At 37.0% G+C, this 24,352-nt stretch overlaps 2 protein-coding genes across 6 annotated transcripts in view; one reads left to right on the forward strand and one right to left on the reverse strand.

The window, feature by feature from the left end:
• b4galnt1 (beta-1,4-N-acetyl-galactosaminyl transferase 1) overlaps window positions 1-2,457 on the forward strand; it is a 20,408-nt gene extending 17,951 nt beyond the window's left edge. For all 4 annotated transcript variants that reach the window (XM_015370670.1, XM_015370671.1, XM_015370672.1 and 1 more), the window contains one exon: window positions 1,608-2,457. In XM_015370670.1, the coding sequence (XP_015226156.1) occupies window positions 1,608-1,825 (218 nt within the window). In that variant the 3' untranslated portion in view covers window positions 1,826-2,457. The remainder of the gene's footprint in view (window positions 1-1,607) is intronic.
• A 4,425-nt stretch (window positions 2,458-6,882) lies between these two features.
• The window catches only part of arhgef25 (Rho guanine nucleotide exchange factor 25), a 37,160-nt gene continuing 19,690 nt past the window's right edge, over window positions 6,883-24,352 (reverse strand). For both annotated transcript variants that reach the window (XM_015370532.1, XM_015370531.1), the window contains exons 2-16: window positions 21,780-22,096; window positions 21,606-21,692; window positions 18,157-18,275; window positions 15,300-15,366; window positions 15,104-15,207; window positions 14,884-14,953; window positions 14,161-14,250; window positions 13,940-14,032; window positions 12,178-12,228; window positions 12,014-12,091; window positions 11,743-11,934; window positions 11,479-11,659; window positions 11,205-11,395; window positions 10,981-11,121; window positions 6,883-7,683 (exon numbers count right to left, since the gene is read on the reverse strand). In XM_015370532.1, coding sequence (XP_015226018.1) covers window positions 7,579-7,683; window positions 10,981-11,121; window positions 11,205-11,395; window positions 11,479-11,659; window positions 11,743-11,934; window positions 12,014-12,091; window positions 12,178-12,228; window positions 13,940-14,032; window positions 14,161-14,250; window positions 14,884-14,953; window positions 15,104-15,207; window positions 15,300-15,366; window positions 18,157-18,275; window positions 21,606-21,692; window positions 21,780-22,096 — 1,886 coding nt within the window. In that variant the 3' untranslated portion in view covers window positions 6,883-7,578. The remainder of the gene's footprint in view (window positions 7,684-10,980; window positions 11,122-11,204; window positions 11,396-11,478; window positions 11,660-11,742; window positions 11,935-12,013; window positions 12,092-12,177; window positions 12,229-13,939; window positions 14,033-14,160; window positions 14,251-14,883; window positions 14,954-15,103; window positions 15,208-15,299; window positions 15,367-18,156; window positions 18,276-21,605; window positions 21,693-21,779; window positions 22,097-24,352) is intronic.

Raw genomic sequence — 24,352 nt, forward strand, 5'->3', positions numbered from 1 at the left:
TTATTAGAGCGAAAGGCAAAAAAAAGAAAACACTCCAACCTTAATCATTGAGGGAAGGACAGGGTTTATTGTAACCATGTAGACAGTGGCTCTCCGAAACCTCCTGCCAGTGACCTACTGGCTGGTTGCAGAACATCGAAATATGCCTAAGCCACTCTTTATTGCAATCTCAGTACCCTTGAGTTAGTTTGGAAAAAGTCAATTACAGCCAAGAAAATGGACATCCAATAAAACACATAAGAGAGAAGGATAAAATATTAATCTCCTAGCTTAAAGTGAACATGAAGCAACTACTTCTAATCACAATTTACATTAGAAAGCTAATTTTTGCACAAAAAAACGCTAAAAAAGATTAAATCAAAACCATAAGAAGAACTTCAGTGTCTTCCATTTACATATGAGTTAGTTAAGGAGCTAATTTAATGTAAATTTAGTGACCCTAATTGTGGTCAACCCTTTGATTCACCATATACGGCATATATGTGTTGTGTTGATTAGAGACACATCTAAAAGTTGTGAGAAACCATACCTTGAGGGCCACAATTGCAGTAACCTTGTTCAGAGGAAAAGAGTGCTGTCTGAGAGCGTACTCTAAAAATAGGAAAACACAGGCAGTCCTCTGGTGTGTTCCACCCTCAAATTGATAAAGGCTGACCTTAGCGCACAGACACAGGAGAGAATCTACAGGTGCATAAAAAGCAAGTCAAGAGCACAGAAAAGGAGCATGCATTCAAGATTGTGATGTATTGAGGGTGTCATGGTGCTGAATCTGCAGACATAGAATAGAATGTTCACAATAGATGCGAAGAGAAGTTTACATGCGTGTGTTTTAAATAACACTGGTTGTATGAGTATTTATCACAGGTGTGCACTATTGGAACATAGTTAACCTGGCTCCTCCAGATGGATTTGCTCCGCATATCCACCTGGAAACCTTCCATTGAAGTAATTTTGGGAAGGGTCGAAAATACTGGTTATCTGATTGGCCTATGTTGGTGATAGACGGGCCAAATAAACCAATCAGATCAACGAAGCATATCACGTACTAACAGAGCGACGACGAAAACACAACCACAAGCCAGGCTACTCTTGCCGAAACCAGTCGGGTGAAGAGCAAAAACATCTTTTCCTCTGAGAAAAGCCTCCAGAGCAGTGTTTTGCTCTTCTTTCAGTTAAGAAAAAATACTCTGTAATTCCGATAAAACTTGCTCGATAGCCACGCTAACGCTAGTTTCATCGGCTGAAGCCGCCACGTTCTTTAGACTGAACTGTCGCGCTTCTCGTTGCGTCACACCTCAACCCGCCTCAAAGCCAACGCTGATTGGACGTTCGTTTGGTGAACGGCTCCAAATTTTCTTTAACGGAGAGTCTCCAGACTGATTAGCGAGTGAAATCTTGAAAGCTCGCAAGATCAGGATGGTCTCACGAGGCTAGAACATAGTTGCTTCAAAAAAGAAGGTCTGAAATTAGGCCTTTTTGCAATGTAAAAAATACTGACTTTTTTTTCCCCATTTCACAGTTTTTTTTAGTCTTTCTTTTGAATTAAATAAATTAATTCTATGTATTTGATTCATGTTTCTTAGTTCCCTTTTTTTGACATCTTGCAGAGTTTTTTATCGACGGCCTTGGATCTCTCCACGTCGGCTCCTGTGACGACGTCATTATCAATCACGCAACCAAGATCAAGCTACCATGGGTCACGCAATCTGAAAGTGACAAGACGTACGCCAAGTTTCGCTACCCACCGCCCTCCTCTGATGCCACGCGCACAAAAAACGGCCTCCTGTACTTCAAGAACCGATTTCAGTGTTTGACTCGTAATTAGTTTCACATCCCTCCGAAGGTTGGTCTGTTCTTCCTGAGTTGCCAAAGATGTTTTCCTCTGCACCCCGCACCATCAGATAAGATTTATGGCAAACAGTTTGGATTGTTCTATTAAATAACCTTGATCAGGTTCTAGCAATGCCTGCCTTTGGAGCAAGCTTTGCCTCTTCTATTGAACGGTTAAAAGTGGCTCAACAAGTTCTAGTCTGGTAAGACAACAGGAGAAGATTAAATTTAATGTTTAAGTGACAGCATATTTAGATAAATATGCTTTGTCAAATCTTATCTGGCTACATAAGCTTGAGCTGGTCAAGAACAGAAGGAAAACCAAACTGGTAGACAGTTTTCGTCTCTTCTTTTCCACCTTGTTTTTCTGTGTGGTATGTGTTTCCTTGCTTGGAAAACCAATCACGACAACTGATGACCTGAAAAGGAGAACTCCTTATTAATATATAACGCTTCCCAGTAAGAGACAATCCTGAGCTCACCGGTGCCACATGAAGAACATTCAGATATACATGTCTGGCAGCACAATTTCGAGTGTTTATTTATTTATTTATTTATTTTGGTCACATTTTTTCTACCTCCGTACCTAGAGTCATTTTTTTGTTTGTTTGTTAATGCCCCATCTCAGAAAAAGAAACTTTTAAACCTGTCCATCTGGAGCGATGACTGTTATAAGCAGCTTTGGTTATTTGTTGCAGCTCTCCATTTCCTTCAGAAGGAGGTGGGTCTGTGTTTGAATCCTAGGGAATGATGTAAAAATGCAATCTGCCATGCTACCCAAATAGAAATGTGGATGAACAAAACTGAACTGAGTTAAGTTTAGAGCTGCAACTTATTATTTTGCGAATTTATTATTTTTTTGGAATAATCAATTAATAATCGGATAGCCAAAGACTCCTTAAAGAAGATTTTTAGTGAAATTAAGCCAAGTGGAACTAAAATTTTTCCACTTGTGGAGTTCAGGATAAATCCTACTGACAGACAAATAAGTTTTTCACCAAAAATGCTAGATGTCTAATATATTTATTTTTACAATATTGGTATAATTACTGCTCTAATTGGGTTGCTCTGTCAGCTAAAGGCACATTTTAGAGTCTTTACACTCCAGTTAATGATTAACCGATTATTAAATTAGGTGACGATTATTTCAATAATCGATTTATCATGATTAATCGGATTTATTGTTTCAGCCCTAGTTAAATTAAACAAAAACAATGAAGAATTGATAAACTTGAGAATGTGAGAGATGGAAAGAAGCGCAGCAACTCTGTTTTCATTCATATATCATTCAGGTCGTCTCACTGAGATCTTATCGGTAAAAGCAAACTAAATGACAAGCGCAGCAATAGAATAAATAAATAAATATCACAGCCTCTGAAATGGCATCCTCATATCATTTGATCGATTCCTTTAAATACAGATTAGTTCATTTCCAAAAAGAATTTTTTGTAATTAATGTTATTGTTAAGAATATTTTTGTCTTATAGATTTTTCTTTGTGCTTCTTGTTCGCAAACCTGTAATTTTATTTTGTTAACAAAAGCAACATGCATACATCAGTGATACTATTAGTTATTAATTCCCTACAGTCCTGCTTGTCTTGTTAAAGAATCTTTCCACAGAAGGGATGCATTTGTTATGTTGATTGTTTTATTCACTTTAAACACCCTCCCAGAAAAAAAAAAAAAAAACTAAAGTACTGAAGTGAAAGTTTTTTTTCTCTCTCACAGCATTATGATCCATTTTTATTTTGAATGGTATTAAATGTCTGTAGAAAAAACATTTGTTTTTTATGTTTTTCTTGGAGTTTAAGGATGGAGATGAATATGCAGATCACAATACCGTACCCTTTACATTTATTTTACCCTTGTTAAAGAATTTCTTACAATCCTTTAAAATAAACTGCCATTTTGGGGATTTTCTGAGCCCCTGATGCTAACAGTGCTGTTTACTGCAGGTCTATAACATTTAGTTTTGGAGATGTTTTTTTTTTTTTCACCCTTCTTCTCTCTGTGAGTCGGCATGAAAAACTTGGACCCTCGTCTGGCCTTGATGGTCAATGAAGAAACTTCGTTTCTCCGGCAAACTGGTCCAGTTTAAAATTCTTTCTACTTAATTAGATATTAGCAATTTTAGATGATCAGCGATTGGATTGTGACAAAAGGATTATCACACTTTCTTAAATGGCATGGCGTCCTATATTTCACAAATAAAATGATCTTCTGTGTCATGCTACTATGCTCACAGTGGATAAATTTATCTGAAGGATTCTCTTAAGGTTGCTTTACGGTGGAAGAACCAATGAAACAAATCTCAAAGTAATGCTTGAATTTGCATTTAAGTTACTGAAATGTGCATGTCTTATTTTTTTTAATTGGGTTGTATTTGTTGTTTTTGCAATCTCAAAAACATAATTTGGAATATCTGTCCTCAACATTTCTAATGTATTATTAATCAGAACGGGTGTGACATTTATTGAGACTTTACTTACGGTATTAAAAAGAGGATACAAATAAAAATATAAAATATAAAATGTCAGAGAATGTGGAACGATTATTTGATCATATTTCAACAGAAAAATCAAGAGTCAAACTTAGATTTTTATGACACTAAACATTACTGCAACACCTTTTAATTTATTAAACCCCTTTTCTTGATAAATAGCTCCCGGAAGAAAATCCATACATCCCTCTCTTCAGGCATAAGGTTTTTCCTCCTCATGGGTTCATCAAACATTTGCAGCCCATAAGTGATACAGTCTCTCCAGCAAGTCCTGGGTTTGATTTTGCTCCCATGAAAAAAAAGCTCAGAGGGAAAACAGCTGGGAATCACCATCAGTTCCCAGCATCAAACTGGCTCTAGGGACCAAGAATGTCACTGAAGCACATGTTTGTCGCATTAATTGTTTTTGTTCAAGCATTGAACTGAAAGTAAATGTATGCTGTAAACAATCTAATTTAAAGGGACAATATGCATTTAAAAAGCACTGATTACAAAATGTATACACCCTGAGTGAAGGTACAAATATGGAGGAAACACTATTGTGAAAGAAACAAAAACAGCATAAAAATGATTATTAATCACAAAATAAAAGCTGTGTCAGTCAACAGTCTCAAACCTATAAGTTAATGAGCGCCTGTTTTGCATTAAAACATGTAAATGAGCCTCTGAGACTGGATGTGACATACAGCTTGGATAACAAACACTCAGAGCAAAAAGGAGGGCTGTAGAGCAACATCTTTTAGGCCTGTTTATTTTTTTTATTTTTATTTTTTTTAAATCAATAGAAAAACAACTATGATTGATTTATGTTAAGCATGACAACATCTAAGCAAAGTGGGTTTTTACTTTGCTCTCTTTACTAAATAACTTTACTTTATTGATCTACCCCTTTATTCACTACTACTTTCTTTAGTCAAGCTGTCCATGATTGAAAATCGTATTGCACAATTACTAATGTCTTCCAGTAGAGGGCGGTGAAAACCAATAGATTAACTGTGCTCACAATTTAGAAAAGATAGTCTTGTTTCTGAAGAAATTAAATCAAATAAACCAATTCAGACTTAGTTGAAGAAACACATAATATAAAAAATACTGGGCGTCAGTTCAAAAAACCAATACATTTTTTATTTTATTTTTGGTAAAAAAAATATTGAAAATACATAGACATGAAGGAACATAGGGAAAAAAGGCTAAAACATTTTTGAACAACCACAGTGCCTTGTATAAAATATTAATTCAGCTTTAATGTATTCACATAAACTCACATTGAAACTAAAACCTTCAGTTTATTCTTTGTACCTGAAAGACCAATGCAATTGAGCAAAATTATTTATCAAAATGAAAAATGATTAATGAGTTTCTTTACAAATCTGTTGCCCATGCATCTTTTCAGTCCCATTTTCTACAATATTCATAAATAAAATCCAGTCCACAAGATTGCTCTAAAAATGTTCACTAATTATAAATCAGAATCCACCTGTGTGTGATTCATTGTATGTTTAAATGCAGCTTTTCTATTAGAGAAAATCAGTGATCAAACTTCCCATCCAGACACAGCACAGACAGTTAAGGGGTAGTTGCCTAAAACAAAATGGTGAATGGCCTGCAACTCAAAAGCACTTCACCAGACATTCACCCACACATTCATACTGTAATGGGGGTAAGCTAAGGCTGCCCTGGTGCACACTGACAGAAACAAGGCTGAGGTACAATCGGCCACCAACAGCAGGTAAGTGTATGGCCCAAGAATACAACAACTGAGACTAACAGAGAAAGGGCTCAAACTGGGAACCCACCAGTTATGGGACAAACCCTTACTTCATGGTCTACGTATGTTTAGCCGCCCATAAAATCCCAAGCTTTGAGCATCTGACATTTTTGTTCATTCCATATCTTTTAAAAAAAAACGACAGACATATAAAAGGCTAACTCTGGAGGAGATGCAGCAATCTACAGCTCAGGTGAAAGAAAGACAACATCTATTCTTCATGCACACTACATATCTGTCCCTTAGAAAGAGATTAAAAAAGAAAACTTTCTCGACATTAAGTCTTTGATTCAAGCAAGAAATCTCACTTGCAATTTTCTATGAGCTATTTAGGGGACACAACATGTGAAAGCATTTTTCTATGGTCAGATAAGGCCAACATGAAACTGTAAAAACTAACGGGGTGGTGGTAGAGAAGTATTCCTCAGAGGCAGGAAAGCTGGTACTGTAAGCTTTGACCAAAGGATAGATGGATGGATAGACATAAGCACAGGCTATGTAAACCTGCTAGAGTTTACATACATTAATCATGTGACCAGAGCCATGATAAAATGGTTTAGATCAAAGGATTTTCATGTGTTGAATGTAAAAAGCGGTCCATTGTTTAATACGGTCCCTTAAATCCAAATTATATACACAAATGTTTATTTCAATTTAGTAATAGATACCAATTAGTTCCAGATAGCAGAGATGCTGCCTTAAAAATGTGATTTGAAAAGACAATTCATATTTAAACATAAGGAAAAAAACAAGAAGTTAGGCAATAACCATTGCAATGTCATTTCAGTTTTATTCTTATCTTTTTTCAGTTCACGACATACATATACAAACTGTTATGATCCAACATTAATTATTAACATTTAAGGTGACAGTGACAGACAGACCTCATTTTAATCTTTGTTCCCTTTTTCCTCAGTCGACTTGATTACACAACATATGTCTGGAGAGTTTCCAGATGTGCTTATTCCAGATAACACAGTAGGTGGGATAAAATAGTCCATGGAAAGGAAAACACACATTTTTTGCTAATCTGTAGGAAATGCACATATAGATCTGATCTGAGACTTAATCTGCAGGTTATAGTTACTCCAAATTGGTGCAACATGAGGCTGTGGTTGTAGCATGGGGATTTTATATACTGCCTCTGAGGGAGACTCAATTTAGAAATGGCTGATTAGGACCGGTTATAGTCACTAAAAAATACCCATTGAAATCAGAAAAATAAAATTAAATACATACCATGGCAAAGAACACCAAAGTCTGCAATGAAAAAGGTGTTTTCAAGACTTTGACTTACTACCATTTTGATTAACTTTATGTTTATATGCTGCATATGCGCACACCCAGACACACTCAACCATGGAGTTTTCCATAAGATCCCCTCAAGGTTGGCCCTGCAGGCTTTCCAATGAGCAAAGGCATAAACACCTGTCCCAACAAAGTCCAGAGAAATGGAATGAGTTCATGACTTAGAGATGGTCAGTGCTGCTCGCTCTCCTTCAGTTGATCCAAGCTGTTCGGACGAAGAGCTGGGTAGTTTGCTCCATCACTGAATGCAATAGTCTGCAAACTGGCATTCACACCCTGAGAGAAAATTTAGAAACACACAAATATCAATAAGATATATTGCTTTCCAATTTGTCAGTGGTGTCAAATGTATATTAATACATATAATACTGTAATTCATAACACAAGGCACTTCACAGTCGATCTAATCAAACCACACAGACAGATTGGTTCAAGGTTTTCTATATATGGAAACCTAGCTGACTGCTTTGAATCACTGACTTTGAAGAACTAGATGAGCCAATAGTGGCAGCAGACATTTGCTTGCATTGTATCATTAACTCTGCAGCAATCACTCGCACCGACAGCAGAGAGGGAAAACTCAATTTGAAACAGGAAGTGGGCTCTGGGTGAGCAACCTTCTGCTGATGCAGACTGGTGTTCAAAGAGAGAGTGGAGACTTACACGCCCTCCGACAGGGGGGGACAACCAGGTTAGTTATCCTGGGCCCACATCAGGGGGGGGGGGGCTTGAATCTTTTCCCACAAATATAATTTTTTTTTTTTTAAAGATGTTTGCAAGGAATTGGATCTTTATTCTTAAGTTTCATAAAATTCGTTCCTATGATCCATTGGAGTATTGGGATGTACCCCCACCAGCCATTCCTTCCAACTGGTTATGCCTCTGACACAGTTTCTCTGAAGTTTGTCAAGCTGCTATACATAAGATTGGCTGTGCTGCAGGTGGAGACAGGAAAATACAGAACCTGTATCTTCCCCACCGTACACAGTCAGGCAGCAGCTCCATCCCTTTAACATGAAGGGTACAGCGGCTCTAACCTAAAGAAGCCACATCAAGCCAGAGGAACAGCTTTAGATAGAATAAAACTTTAGATCGACCTCACCTGCAAAAGCCTGAGAAGGCGGTAATAGCTTCTAAGCGCTCTGGTGGTGCAAAAAACTCTGCAGATTCTGTCAAGGGTGTGTTCCCTATCTTTGCTAGATAAAGTTATAATTAAGACTGAACCAATGGGTTTTGTTAACAGGTTGAGAAGTTTTTAATTTGTCTGATATGACTATATGGCACATCCACAGCTGCAACAATGCTGTGGTGGAAGTGAATAAATAGACAATCCTTCTGTGAAACCTTAACTGCTTAAGAAAGATTTCGACCAGAACATTTTGTGGTCCAATTTTAACATGACAAATGTAGAAATCTATAAATGGGATCAAATGTGTAGGGAAAGCCAAATGTGCTGCATATTTCATAAATTAAAAATTGGAAAGATCTCTATTTCTAAATGTAAACATTTAAATGATTTCTTTAAATGCATGCATTAAATAAATAAATAGAGTTTTTTTTTTAAAATCCTTAATAAAAAAAATAATCAAATATTTTTCACGTATTTATTAAATATTTTTGCTTCCAGAAAAGGTTATTTGAAAAACGTAAAATTTTAGGCAAGACCCAAACCCTAACCCTCATTCAAAGATTGATCAATCAGGGCTATAAAAAATATGAATTGACAGGCCCCCAGTCGTCAATTTATTTATTTTTTTCCCGGGCTCAGTCAAGACTTTTAGCTGGCCTGGAGACATAAAAAGAACATAGAAGCACTGATCCCTAAACACTTAGTATGTTAGAGACAAACGTAAACTAGTTCCATAGGTGGGTCTGTCCAGAAAATAAATAGTAAAGCAGATAAGCTAGGCAAAAAGTTGGTAATCTTCACCGATATGTTTCCTCAGAATCAGCACCATGTTTCTAATACATGTGGGAGGATTCTGTACCTCTTGCAATCATTTTCAGTCAAATTTATTAAGAGGAAACATCAGCGTTTTTATTAGAGAGGGCAAAAGACCTCTAAAAAGGTTGTGTTTACAAATTTTCTGGAACAACAATTCCCGCTCCTTCCTTTACAAGATGAGTCAGAAGTGATATTGCACACAAAACCCTAAATGTGTTTTTGACTGGTCACTGTGAGCTGATCACGCCAAGTCCAAAAAGCTCAAACCTTCCCTCTATGTGCAACTCAGGAGTGCATGTATTTGAGTCTTAACCTACTGGAAACCATAACCAGTGTAATTATAAAAGCTCCCACATCGTGGTGTCATTTTATGGGGTAGAGTTTGTATATTGTCCACTTTTGGCAGCAGACAGAGCAGTGGTGCTCTGCTAAGAGCATTAAAGCGAACTATTTGGAGGTGTGCCAGCTTTGTGTGGACTTTAGGTTGCAGCCTTGGCATTAGGCCAATCCTGTGCTAATTCTCTGAGGAGCAAGTCCAGCACATGCATGCAGCTTATTTGTCTATAACACATGATGAAGCATGGGAGTTCTCTGAGCATTTTCAACATGCACAACATGTCCGTGGTGGGAGTATGGTGGTTGATTATCATGGTAGCAGGGGGATACTTGAGGAGACTTGTCAGCTTATAGAGAACTCTGTCTTGATGAACCACAGGGGACCTTTATCAGACAGCAGTGAAAAATCCACATTCTGCTTAATTATTTTATGTTGTAGTGCACTTGAAGAAAGGCAAATCAGGGCATCTTTTAGTTCGTTTGAAATGGTCTGTGTCACTTTTCAAATACAGCAGTCGCTAAAGACCAACAGTAGACTTTAAATCTAAATTGAGTTTTAAGTGGTGTACTTTTTAAGCACCCATTATATGCTAAAAAACAAACAAACCCAATCCTAATTTAACCCGACTGCTGTACTTGTTGCTATATTTATGTGATCACAAATTCTAGTAGTTTTCCACCAGATTAGGACAGCCGCTTTTAGACCTTTTTTAGGTACATGGGAAATTGCTCTGTTCTCCCATGCAGCTGAAGCACAATGGAAACACTGCAGATCCAAAAATACGAAGCTGGAGCCAAGAGGACGAGAACAAGGCTGTGGATTCAGGCCAGATCAGCTTGCCTAATGAGTACTCTTCAATCAAACTCTTGGTGGAAGTCTTAGCAACCAAGATAAAAACCAGCGGGTCAGTGGGTTTTCCATAAACCAAGAGACTGAACGGGCCTGGCAACAAATTAGGCTGAACGGGTTTATAAATCCACTGAGAAAAAAACAACAGGATACCAGACAATGGCAGCTGGAGACTTATTTCCTCTAAACATCAGTGATCGTGACACAAGTCACAGAGATTATAGCTCTGCTAATATAATCTACACAATTTAGCTGTCTACTGAATAAAAAATATTATAACATTATTCATATTGCATAATCTAAGGAGCTGAAATGCATTGTTACAAAATAATATATCTTTTTCTCCCTATGGCCACAGACTATGTTTTTCTTTCTCTACCAGATTGTGGTAAATATTCAGTGCTACATTTATAACAAACTCCACGGGGCTTGGGTAACCTACCATACAGCGGTGATGGCTGCAGGGTGAGAGGGTGCTGAAGGTGCTACAGTCATGTTTCACCTCTTCGCACAAACTGAGCTGCTGTTGGGAGGAAAACGGAGGGTGGCCCACTCGAAGAGTCACAGCAGATGCGTTTGAGACCTTAAATGGAAAGAGACATCTGGTAAAGATGGGAGAACAGGGATGAGGTACTGTGCATGAGCATAACTGTGCGAATGAATAACCTGTGATGTAGAGCTGAGTCGTGGTGAGTGCAAAGAGGGCAAGGAGTTGTTGTAAAACAGCAGGCAGGGCTGGTGACGCCGCTCCATGGGCGATGAGGAGTCAGTTGGTTCAACACCTGCAGACTTCATGCTCCTACCCAGGCTGTTGGTCGTGCCTTTCCTGCGCTGGTACTCGATCGGGGACTGCAGGGCTGCAGAGGACAGGAGGATGTGTCACATCACTGTGAATCACTGAACTCTGATTGGATGCTAAAGCAAAACTGAGCTTTGATACCATTTAAGAAGTTCCTCTGAGAGTCTAGAATCTGGACGACATCATTGTACCAGGCTTGTTGTATTTCCATAGATGAGGCATGCATGATGAAGCGGGTTATACTGCCATCTTTTCCTCTGGAGGTCAGGACAAGGCAGTATGGATCCTCTTCAGAGGGCCCCTCTACACCCAAGCAGCTGACCTACAGAGCCGAGATTGGTAAGATTAAACAAAAAGAAAACAAAATATCTATAATTTCATGCAAAGTGAGCCCCCTCTCTTCACCTTGATGCTGTTTTTGAAGGTATACCCTGGCAAAGGACAACCCTTTTTCTTCTCTATCGGCTCACTGAAGATAACCAGCTGCTCAAACAGAAAGACTCGTCTCTCCCTCACTCTGGATACTATGTTGCCTTCCTGCTCGCTGACGGAGAAAGTATCCTGTTGGAGCAGCTTCCCCTGTGCTGTAATCTTCCCCTGGAACAGCACACACACACAGTCAATTCATTACATCTCATTTTTCGAAACGCATCAAATATTTGAAATGTAAATTTACCTCAAACCCCTGGAGCCTTCCAACATTCATCATATCATTACAGCGTTTTGGCACAAAGCACATCACCTCCACTGCTTTCTGAGAGATAACATGGTATAAAAGTATTAAAACAGGAATAGAATAGAATATAGAAAAGACCTTTGGGGCTGAAACTTAGTCCAAACCTGAAGCTTTTCAACATCCCTTCCTGCTTTGCTGTAATATTTCAAAAAGTCCTGAAAGTGACAGAGAGAGGAGTGCATGTTGATATTTTGTAGAAAGAGTGTTAAAAGTGATTGTTATTATGAATGAGAGCAAGAAAATATCCTACAGTAAAAGATATTTTCATCAATTAAAAAAGTTATTTAGATTATATTCAAACCTTGGTGCCACATAAATAACCATAAACGGATGCATGTGTGAGTTGAGGCTGCAGAAAGCAACTGTCTGTAGTTTTAATGACAAAATGGAACATTTGATAATAAATAATGTTCTAACAAGAATATGTTGAATGGATTAATGAGTTTTATCCCTATAACGTATAAATCAAGAATGTCTTTCTTTTGAATACTAAAAGATTTCAATGCTTTTCAGATCTTTTCACTTCCTTTTCTTTATGCAGTAACAACAGGTTATCTGTGGCGTTCCACTACATTACATAAAACCCAAGGAATCGGGATGCCTGGACCCCGTGTGGGTCCTCGATGCCTGGATCACACACGGGGAATTGCTGTTGTTGGGTGAGAAGTAACATTTAGGACTAAGGTTTGTACTGAGTTTAGGTTGGGGTTTAGGTTAAGTGTGAACCCGTAATCATTAAGGTTGGGGTAAGGGTCATAGGTCATGTGTGAATTAATGGAAGTGAATGGGAAGGCCCTGAAAAGATAGTGAGACAAGGTAGTGTGTGTGTGGATCTCTTGAATCACTACTGGAGTGAAACTCATTAAGAGTACATTAGCAGTGGCATAGCCAGAAAATGTTTATGGGGTGGCCCGGCAGGAGACAATGTGTACTGAGGAGTAGCCGGAAGTTGATAGCAGCCAGAACTAGTTCAGGGTCAATCTACACTGTACCTACAGCAAAATAAACACCTACATATTTCCAAATAAATACTAACTAGATATTCCTAATGCTCTTACTAAAAGATAAACAAATATTTAGACATCTGTGTTCTCTAAATTACATATATATTGGATGTTCTCTCTAGTTTGATTTCCGGGGGGAACATCTTTTCTATTGGAGTACATTTGCTGTGGATCCACACTGCTAGTGTTTATGTTTCCAGTTAGCTTTGGTTCAGCTAGCTCCAGCTCTCACTGTCTAATTTGAAAATGTTACTGAAAAGCAGTTATTGCATGCACAGTTATTCAAAAAAAATGGGCATGTCTTACCAATTTTCTGGAGGGAAATCTTCCACTATAAACAGTAACTGTAATGCGTAATATTAAGATAAACATATACTAATACAAACGTAAAATGTTTTTTTTTATTTTTTTTTTATCTCGAATTACATAGAAGACTCCAAGATGATTTGCAGACACATAACTTTCCCCATCTCTCCCATAAAATACAAAAACTAATTCTGAAAAGAGCCTGAATTCTGTATGTATCATTTGTAATGTTAGTATAATGACCTAGATTAAAAACCACTGTATTTTTGTGGTGTTAATATAAGAACAGTTAAGATGTACAATTGCTTAAAGCATTTAACTTAAAATTATAACTTCTATCACCGGATGCTTTAGAGAGGAACTCGCTTTTCAATAACATTAACATGGGCTCATCTTGAAGGGGTGGTCATTAACGGGCTAAGGGTGGCCTGGCCACCCTGGGCCCCCATCTAGCTTTGCCCCTGCTCATTAGACATTTGTTTTCATTACTAAAATAAAAATGATAGGAGGAAGCAGTACCTGGGATTCACCATTGTAAAATATAAATACTCATCACCTTTAGCAGCAGCTGGTACTTCATGATCCTCTGAACGGGTTTGATCAGCAGATCATTGAGCTGCAGCCTGTGGCCCAGCTGCTGCCGGATATCCTAGCAACAAGTTAAGACCAAAATGTTTGACTGTGCAGTTGAATACACTAGGACACACTTTGTTGGACAACATGGCTATTTTCATGATACAAACTTCGATCTGGTAATGAATGATCAAATTCTCTCACCTCAAAGTAGGTCTCAATGTACTCTGAGACAATATGTTCCGACCTGGGTTTATTTTGGCAGTAAACCACATACATGTGAAGACGGCGCTCCTGCGGGTTTAACACAATCAGAGCCTCAAAAGGTTTTTCTAAATACTGAGTTTATGAGAGCAATTGAAGCAGAGGATGAAGAGAGACAACGTATATTTACTGGTTTCCTCTCAAATTTTACTGGGTTCCCACCAAAGAGTTTCAATATCAGTGCACAAAAAAAGGCTTAATTAAAACCTTCACAAAACTTTTATAAGCTGCAGCTTGCAACTGCAGTTTAATAAGATGGTTGAGATTCATACAAAATATATGTAGATCTCAGTTTTTTATTTTTATTTTGCATCTACATTTAAAGAGAGAAATTTCATTTTACTTGTGTTTGGAGGAAAAAAGACATTAGAAAGCTCTCAAACTGCTAAATGCGTTTCCTTGCACCAACAGCCTAGTCTCCATGGAGAATCTTTAACTCTGATTGTAGTCTTTAAGAACGCTTTAGTGGAACTACAGTGATTATGAGATCCTTTTATTCTGCAGCTGCAGCTGAATAAACTCGATCCCCAAAAAAGAAAACACATCTGAAAGACAGCTGGCCAAAAACTTTACACTGGAGGGGATCTGAGACGACAAAACGAACCTTCATCCAAATAAAAATCATGCAGTAAAAGCCTTTCATTGCGGGTCGTTCAGACTTACATGTCTAATAAAGAGCTGGGCCAGGCTGTCTGGATCACTGATGCATTTTTCCAGCTCTCCCAGGAAATAGCTGCATGACAGAAGCATCATCAGACACAGTCATATTTTCAGGCAGGACACAAGCATCTAAGAGCACATGACACATGCTGGAACATCAGGAAATATCTGAAAAACCTAAACTGTATTAGATTGTTAAGATTCAAACAGAGTGGAAGCTCACTCCTTGTGCCAGTCATAGATCTGGTGAATGTTTCCAAAGACGATCCTGTCTTTTCCTCTCATGTCCTCTGGAACGCCCTGATTAGCCATCATGCTCATGTAGCCCTGAACAATAAACATCTACCATTTATATCTGTCCTCAAACACAAATCTTAACAATGTTTACCAAAAGCAACTCAAAGCAGATGGAGACATACCTGAACTATGAGTCCAAGATCTTCGACGTATAACCTCTCTGTCTCTATCAGCTCTGCCAGCACATATCTGGGAGGATTGGGAAATAAATAGAAATGTGAAATGCTTATCAATGGTCTCCATGATAACCTTCATGAACCCTGTAATGTGTTTATACTTGATGGGTAATTTTATTTTACACACTTAAAGTAATTTCCCTTACTTATTTATAAGGTTTTTGTAATGTATGCCATTTCTTTGATGTGATGGCACTGTTCTTACAGGTACGACATGTTTATAAATGAGCATTTCACAAACATCAGGCTCAGATGGTAACACGCAAAAGTTCCTATAACCAATCGGGCCTGGTGATAAATCATAAAAAAGCTTTTAAAATTCTGTTGAATTGTATTTACTACTATTAAAAAGGTCTGTTGTAGTTGGTAAAGATTTTAATTTTGAGTTTTTTTTCTTTTTTCAAAAATAAATCGTTGATAATCAGAAACCAGCCTCTGCACTGTTAGCCGCCGTCAAATATGTTTTAATTTATTGCCTTTTACTTGTCTACAACATGGAGATGCCAATGACACACATAGAACATTCTGACTATTAATTTGTGCTGACCCCTATAGGGATGCTGCCCTGGGCAGAGAGCCATGTCACTCATAAAAAAAGAAAAACCTACTGCAGATTGTAATCAGAAAACTTGAAATGATACAGTTTGTTAATTCAACTTTTTTTATTAGCTTTTTTTTATCTTTAGCTTCTTGGATGGATCTGTACAGTTCTGACTTGCAGACTAGAGATGCACTGATATAGTTTTTTCCAGATCCAATCCAAACTGATACCTGGGCTGAGCACATCGGCCAATATCCGCTGCAATATGATTCAACACTGAAATGGATGAACCAAATATTTCCATATGAATGCTTTAGCCTCGGCATAAACATTGGGTAAAAAAGGTAACAAATTCACACACATATAAATGTACTCTATATTGTCTATTAACAAATAGGTAACAAAAAAAAGGAAATAACAGTTCAATGTAAAGTGCAATGGATTGGATCTCTGATATCCGATATCAAGTCACCGATATCCGATCCAGCTAATTAGTCAATAGCAGAGCCAATATGGCCGATCCAGGTATCGGTTTGGTGCTTCTCTTTCACAGACACTTAAAGTACATTTATCAGCATTTCTTTTAACAGCAAATCTTTTTATATGAAGTATAGTTTTGTTTTGTTTTTTTTTCTCTAGTTTTAATAATAATCAAAATTATTTTTCTCTGATAAATTACCCTGCTGCAAGTTTTCTTCCTTTGGGTTTAGGAAATAAGGCACAGATTTGACTGCTTTTATCTTCCAAGCATCTAATTTGCAATTTCTGTAATTAGATAACGTAGATGAGTTAATTTCTTGATGTTTAGTTTCTTTTTTTCCACTGGACTTGTCATTAGACTATTTTGTGGTTGTCTCCTTTAATAAAAAAAAAAAAACATTAACCTCTGCTGAACATAAAGTGCAAAGTGTGCAATTTGAGCTTTGGCAGGGAGAGGAAATCATAAAAAAGGGGACTAAAAATATATATATATATATAAAATAAATAAAAATCTACATTTTAACCCTTTAAAGCCTGGACAATGAAATAATTGTCAGATAATTTTTTTTTTTCCAAATTAGAGGCATCGTTGAATTTTCTGAGAAATAAAAAATATTATATATTTGTATAGTTAAATTTTATAATTTATTTGCATCATTTGTGATACATTCGGTATTGCTGTATGATCTTTTATAGATTATCTGTTCACTAAACCTGTCTTATGTGTAAGGAAGGCTTTTCAAGAACAAAAATATCACACTTATGATGCAGAGTTCTAAAAACTCATGTATTAAATACAATGCACTTTGCTTTAAAGTTTTAAGTAAATAATCTTCAATTGTGACTTAGTCTTAATACAATTGACCAAAGTAGAAAAAAGTAGATCGGTATGTGTTCTGTGGTCAAGATTTGTACAAAATTTCTATTCAATGATTTCAGTGCACAACCAACCCTGTATCTTCAGGCCCTTTTATACCCATTATTGAATTCATCTTATGCAGTCAACTGAAGACTAAAAACAAACAATGTAAAAGTCCACCTGCATTTATTTCAGAGCTCTAAGCAGAATGAAGGTTAAAAATGTCCCTTAAATCATTTAATGGTTTCTTTTTTGTGTCAAAATGTTTATAATTGGGGTTTTATTTTAGCTTTTTCGCCTTAGGAGTCATCTTCTAAAACAGTAAAAAAAAACAGAAAGCTGAATATCATAATTGATAATAATGATTGAATTTTATATAATATAATAATATATATAATATAATATTATATAATATATATAATATATTGAATATAATATAATATTAAATATGATTGAATGAAATTAACTCTATTGATCTTACAATGGAGAAATTTACCTCTGCATTTAACCCATCACCTTGGGGAGCAGTGGGCTGCCATTGTGTGGTGCCCAGGGAGCAGTACGGGGTTAAGGGTCTTGCTCAGGGACCCAGAGTTGCAGTCTGTGGGAGTGGGGCTCGAACTCAGAAACTCAGGATTCCAACCTCTATGCTCTAACCACTAACCACTAGGCCCCACCACCGGTGATAATAAGCTGACATTGATCTGATTATTCTTTATGTGGAACATCAAACTGGATCCTGTCAGTTGATATTATGTAAATACACAGCAATAAGAATTTCTATTTTTAGCTCAATTACTCAGTGGCATCAAAATTCAGGACACTAAAGGGACATTTGAGAGATATTTTGCAGCAAACTGCAGCATCGGCCTTCTTACTTCCTCTCTATTACATTTAATGCACAAAAAGATCTCACTACTCACAAACTCTTCTCCAAGGCAAGCTTTTTCTCCTCCTCGCTGTCCATTACAGCAGATGGTGAGTCTTCAGCCCCGATATAGCTGTCCTCCACCTCTAGAGTGTTTACACCAGATGTTAGACTCTGAAACAGAAAAGCAAAATCACACAAATGATAAGAAACTTTGCCAAGATATTCGAACAAGTTGAGAGGATTTGGGGGTCTGTGTGAGGTTTAAAGCTATTCTGATGCACAAAGAATTAACATTTTCATTACGCTTGGAGGTTATTTGAGAAATAAATCATAAAACTTCTGACAGTACAGTGTTAGCAATATTATAAAAAAGCCGCTTGCAGGTTGAAGAAATTTAGGAAATTCTCCAAAATTTCCAGCTGGATAGTATGACAGCAATGCACCTCCTAGTAACCTGGGAGTTAATGAGCACCTTTTATTACTGCTGCAGTAGAGACAGATAAGCAGACATGGCGGGTAATGGTGTGCTGCTTGTCAAGTCATATAACAGATATCAGGGTCAGTGACCCAGGCACAGCGACTGGTTATATAACAAATACCCCTCCTCACCTAAAAAGCATCACGGTCTAATGTGAAAATGACTGTAATCCCCTTGACATGCTTTGGTCCAAACACATTTTGTCCTCTTCCTCGGCGCAGCAGCTCTTTTAATCTCACTGCAGAATTGTTGCACAATTCTGTCCACAATGCTTTTCATGTTTACCCAAAGGCATTTTTGTGGCTTATCCTTTTCACTGCTGAGTTAGACGAAAAAGATGAAAAATTAACTCCTCTGATGCCTGGAAAATTAAATTTGTGTTATTAATGTAACAATCTTTAGGTTTGCTGGTTTAACAGAAGAATATAAAATTGTGTAATATGACGGATTTTTTTTATACTTCTCTGTGTAGCTGGTGGAAGATATCTATCCAGTAGTGATAATTGTGAGGAAAACCTTTTTTTCTATACAAGTTTTGAAATTATTCAAACATTAAAACACTAAGATATGCCCTGTCATGTAAAATGAACTATTTAAGTTGTATCAACTAAATATGTATTAAAGGTCAGAAGTTGTTCTCAGTATACATTTTTAGTTGGGAAAATAAACAAATTCTTTTTTAGCTTCAGTCAGGCCAGAAACAGTGTACTGCGCATGTGTACACATGTGCCGTTGATCATTTTTGGCTTTATGCGGTTTCCTGATGGATCTGATTTTTCTAAGACCCACATCTTCATTACCAGGTGGCCACTACATTGTTTACATTGAAAAAGAAGAAGGAATATTTTTAAGATAATTCTATACAAGCAGTCCTGGTTGTTTTATGGTTTAACAAATCATTAAAATGCCTCATAAGCTCTGAGAGGGACTAGTATGATTTGGTGGCCACATGACACACACCTATCTGAGAGATGAGCATTTGTTTTAGTCTCATTGCTGAAAGATGGTCAGTGCTAATATTCAGCATTGGTAACATTTCTAGAGACACTTTTACAAAGTTATTGTTTGTTTACCAAGGTACATTTTTTACAGCACTGCATATTATGTAAATCACAGTTTTTGTTTGAGATGCTTCAGCACTGATTTCAGTTGATGACTGATTAACATGTCTTGAACTACAATCACCTGAATCAGGTTGGTTAAAGTAGCGACATGTCTTACATGCAGAGCAGAGTGACTTGAGGACCGGGGTTGGAAAAACAGTGCTGTAAATTATATGAAAGATAAGTTAGGGTAACAGTGAGGAGTACACTGTTGCTATATTAAAATGCGTTGTGCTAAAAAGAGATATGCAATGCGTTGATTTAAGGAAATTTGGTGTACAACAAGAAAATCAGACTGGGAAACAATTTCCTACATCAGTATCATGAATGCATAACTGTAAATTTGAACAATTTAGGGAATTTTATTGCACAAACATCTGAAATTATTAATTATTATGAACAGAATTAATTGATCAAACAAAATAAAACACTTTAGGAAAGAAATCAAATCTAAGTATTGTGAACAAGATTTGAGAGGGTTGAACTGTTTTACAGAACATGAATATATGAGCATGAGTTTGAATTAATTAGTGTAGTTTCTTGAAGAAGTGTTACTCTACGTGTTCTTTCATCATTTTTCAAAACTGTAGTAGAATTCCCTATGATTTTGAGTTTTAACCATTACAATGTACCTCATAATTATGAACTACCAAATGGGACATAATGTACTCTGAATAAATCCAGATGTTCTGCAAAAACCTCATTGGTGAACAAACAAGGTTAAGGACACAGCAGAAAAGGATAGAGAGAACAACTGGAAAAGCTACAAAGGTAACGGGGCATCTAGATTTTTAAATACCCCAAAGGGACTATAACTGAACTGAAAGGTGGTTATAGAAAGAAATCACTGGAGGGCTGAATAGGGATGCATGCCTAGCGATATCTTGGTAAGTGTGTGCACATTTTCCTCCTTTGTGCAATTATGCACAACAGTACTTTGTTTGTATGTTCCATTAAAAAAAGAGTTAAACTGCAGGGGACAAGAGGAGTGAAATAAATGAAACATTTCATCAGTCAAACTATTTGTTCATTTGAGGAAAAAACATTGATATATTTTCTTTTTGTATTTTAATCCTTTGCTTTTGTGACGACACTTGACCCTTATTGGCTGGGGAGCTCTCCAACAGACCGTTTTCCCTCACCTTGCCTTTAGATTTTTATTCTCCTAATTTAGAGTTACAATTTTCTGGTAAGTGTGACTGATTTCACCCCGCTATGAAGATTACACACTTCATCAGAAGTTACAGAAGCCTAAGAGAGGGGATGAAGGAACTTCTTTAGCCCCATGAATGAAAGTCCAATGATATTTGCAAATGCAATCCATTTAGTGTGTTTGCCTTCATTAATATGCAGAACATATACATATATTTTTTGTCTCTGGATGGATCATTTGCACCTCTTTAGTGGGCGAGAGGGTTCATTTAATTCCACAGAGACAACATTTTTCTCTCTATATCAGTGGTTAAAATGCATTTTTGCAATCCTAAGGCTGCTGTTCACAGAGCTGTGGTGCTGAAAACACAGATTCCAGCAGCTACTGTTCATCTGCTTTTCTTCTTATGTATGTTATTCATTAGGAATAATGATACTTATTAAGTAAAAACAAAAGAAATTATTTTCTTCTGTTTTGTCATAATGCAGTAATTTCTGGGCGTAACTTCCGCTTTTTTATAAACTAAACACCTTAATATAGAGTGAAAGAAAAAGAAAAAAAATGTTTTGTGCTCGTGGGCTCGTTTTTTTAGAGGATCTGGCAGATGTTTTTGAGTGATATGGTCTTTAGAATTTTAAACAATGATCTTGACCATATAACCATAATTACTACATTGTTGGAGGGTTTTATGTTATTGGCTGTTACAGTGTTATTGGTTGCTAAGAGGCGTTAGTGCACGTTAAAGGAAGAGTAGGGCAGCATATTACTGGGCTCTGTGAGTCATCCAGAAGGTCACATAAGTAGTTCTGGCGAGAGGAAAGGGAAGGGGACACGGCTGTTGGACTTTTGCACTCCTGCAAAAAAAATACAAAAAATAAGCAGCATTAGGAGGATAAGACAGAACATCTATAAGGCGGGTGGTGCAGCTGTAAGGGTCTCACCGTGTCTTCAGAGGACAGGATGGTGTAGTTACTGTGAACTTCCAGCGAACTTTGTCTAGTATCACTGTGACATAAAGGCTTTTGCTTTCCATCTGCCTTGAAAGGCTGCTTCTCAGCTTTCCCCACTCCACCTCTAGGGTCAGAGCTCAGCTTGCGGACTGGATTTGTGAGCCATTTTTTCAGTGCGCTGACGGGGTGCCGCGATGCTCCAGATGAGGAGTGGGAACAGGGGCTGATGCTACCAGAGGCTTGGTGAGGCAGAGATCCTACAGAGGGAGCAATGCTGCCTTCACTGTCCGCCACAGAGTACGACTCAGCTGCAGGGGGAGAGAGTCAGAGTTCAGCAGATGTTACAGACACTGTCCTGCATTCATCGTAGACATGCATCCTTAGTCAGCAGAACAGCTTTGTTCTTTGATTGTAATTCTTTAACACAAAACTGGTATCTTTTCAGGCAAGAAAAGAAGATACATTTAAGGACCTTCATACAAGTAAGAATGAAAAGAACTGTGGAGGCAGGAAATGATACCAGGAAGAAAAGAAATGAAGGAGGGAAAGAATGCATGATCTTGATATTAATTTTAGAATTTAGGATTGTGTAAACAAAACTGGGAAAAATCTGAAGCAATCATGTCTCCAGCTAAACCTGGAACACAATAATTTTGTAAACAGTGCTCTTTTATATTCTCTGCAGATCGCTTCACTGCAGAAAGGGATCCCTTAAACCTAACCACACTGCTCCAATCAATGTTAACATAAGTATTATTTGCAAGTCTTTACTCTCCAAACAAAGTCATCAATTTTATATATTTGTTCTTATTTCAAAAGACCCTCAGTCACCATTTTCACAATTATGTAAGTTGTAATCATCGTGAGAAGCTTTCCAGCAGTCTGTGGAAAAGTGGGTCAGCCATTTACTTAAACTGCTTGATACAGTAACCACAAACGCATATAAACGGCTGACTGTAACCAATTCTACGTTGTTTTCATTTTTTCCTACATAGTGTTCTGTCCCATTTAATTGAATTTAACATGATTTAACATCCTAACACTAGAGATATGTGTAAATATACGGTATAAATAACTGTTGATGGCACAGAATTAGCAGGCACTTCTAGATTTGTTTCCAGCTCGGTTTCACTCAAATCGAATGAAATTATACATGAAACAAATCACATTTAACTGCCGTCATGAATGGTAAAATTTCATTCAGTAATTATTATTTAAAAGAAAGGCAGAGAGCAATGCTGCACATTTTAGAGTTAAACTGCTAAAAAAAGGATTCATCATTATCTATCTTTGTGATGTTGCATATGCATGGCATGTAAGAAGGTGGGATTTAATGTGGTGTGAATAAACAAGAACATAATTATACAGTTCAAACAATTTATCTAGCTATAATTTTACACCAACCTAGTAGAACAAAACTAAGAAATGACTGAGGATATCTGTTCACAATGAAAAAACACACTGTGTAATCATGCTCTTAAACTATTAAGACATTTTGTTCAGTTTTAAAATTTTGTTTTCTTCTATAAGACACCAGCATCCAGCATCCTGACTTAACATGTTTCATGCTAAAAAACAAAAGGAAAAAAACAAAAAAAGTCTATCTTGAGTTTTTTTTATTTATTTATTTATTTTTTTTACCAGATACAACTGAATCGAGAATTAAACATGGGTTTTCTTTCAGATTTTTTATCACCTTCATTAACAAAGAAATTTGAAAAAACATGCTTGATTTATAGAATAGTCACCCAAATTCATGACGGTGTAGTTTGTATTTGACTATAAATGAAACTTTGCGAAAAAATTTTTTCTTTTTTTTTTTTTTTACTTTATCCATGTCAGGTTAAATGTAGAATCAAATTATACAATAATTTGTATGATTTATAGGTATGCATAGCAGTGGCGGCTGCTGCTCTCTGAAACAGGGGAGTCTCAATGGCGTTATTTAAATCCAAAGCTCACATATTTTATTAACAAATGTTGAAACACATCAAACACATCACTGTAACCAGTGAAAACAGCTGTTGTGATGTTCTCTGACATAAGAAAGTCCAGAAACCACAGCAAGAGTTCATCACAAGATGACTGTTCTGATGAATGATCGCTTTACCTCTCGACTCATGAGGAAAACTTCCTCACTTTCTGGCCACTGTCAGTCACAAATCCTTAAGTATGTTGGCCAATCAGCATCCAGCAGCCAGCTTAAGAGGTTTAGCCTCACTGGAAGTGACATATTATTCGTATTATTCAATCAGGGCTCTAATTTCTCACTGCTTACTTCAACAGACTGAGTCTCAAACCTCAACAGGATTTCTCATAGAGGCTGACAGGCAAAGTCAGAGAGCAGAATAAACAGCTGATTAATGCCTATTTTTTTTTTATATCTACTCCTGGGGAAGTTTAGCCACCCTGCGCACAGTGCATTAGAGTAGAACAAGGGTCACACAAAATGTTTACTTCACTATAGCATCTGGCTTTTTTAATCTTATAAAACCTATCATATTTTAAAAGTGATAATGCAGCCTCTAAATCATAACCATTTAGTTAACTAACATAGAGTGTGA

The sequence above is a fragment of the Cyprinodon variegatus genome, unplaced genomic scaffold, assembly GCF_000732505.1.
Source record: "Cyprinodon variegatus isolate N-32 unplaced genomic scaffold, C_variegatus-1.0 Scaffold47, whole genome shotgun sequence".
Classification (NCBI taxonomy): Eukaryota; Metazoa; Chordata; class Actinopteri; order Cyprinodontiformes; family Cyprinodontidae; genus Cyprinodon; species Cyprinodon variegatus.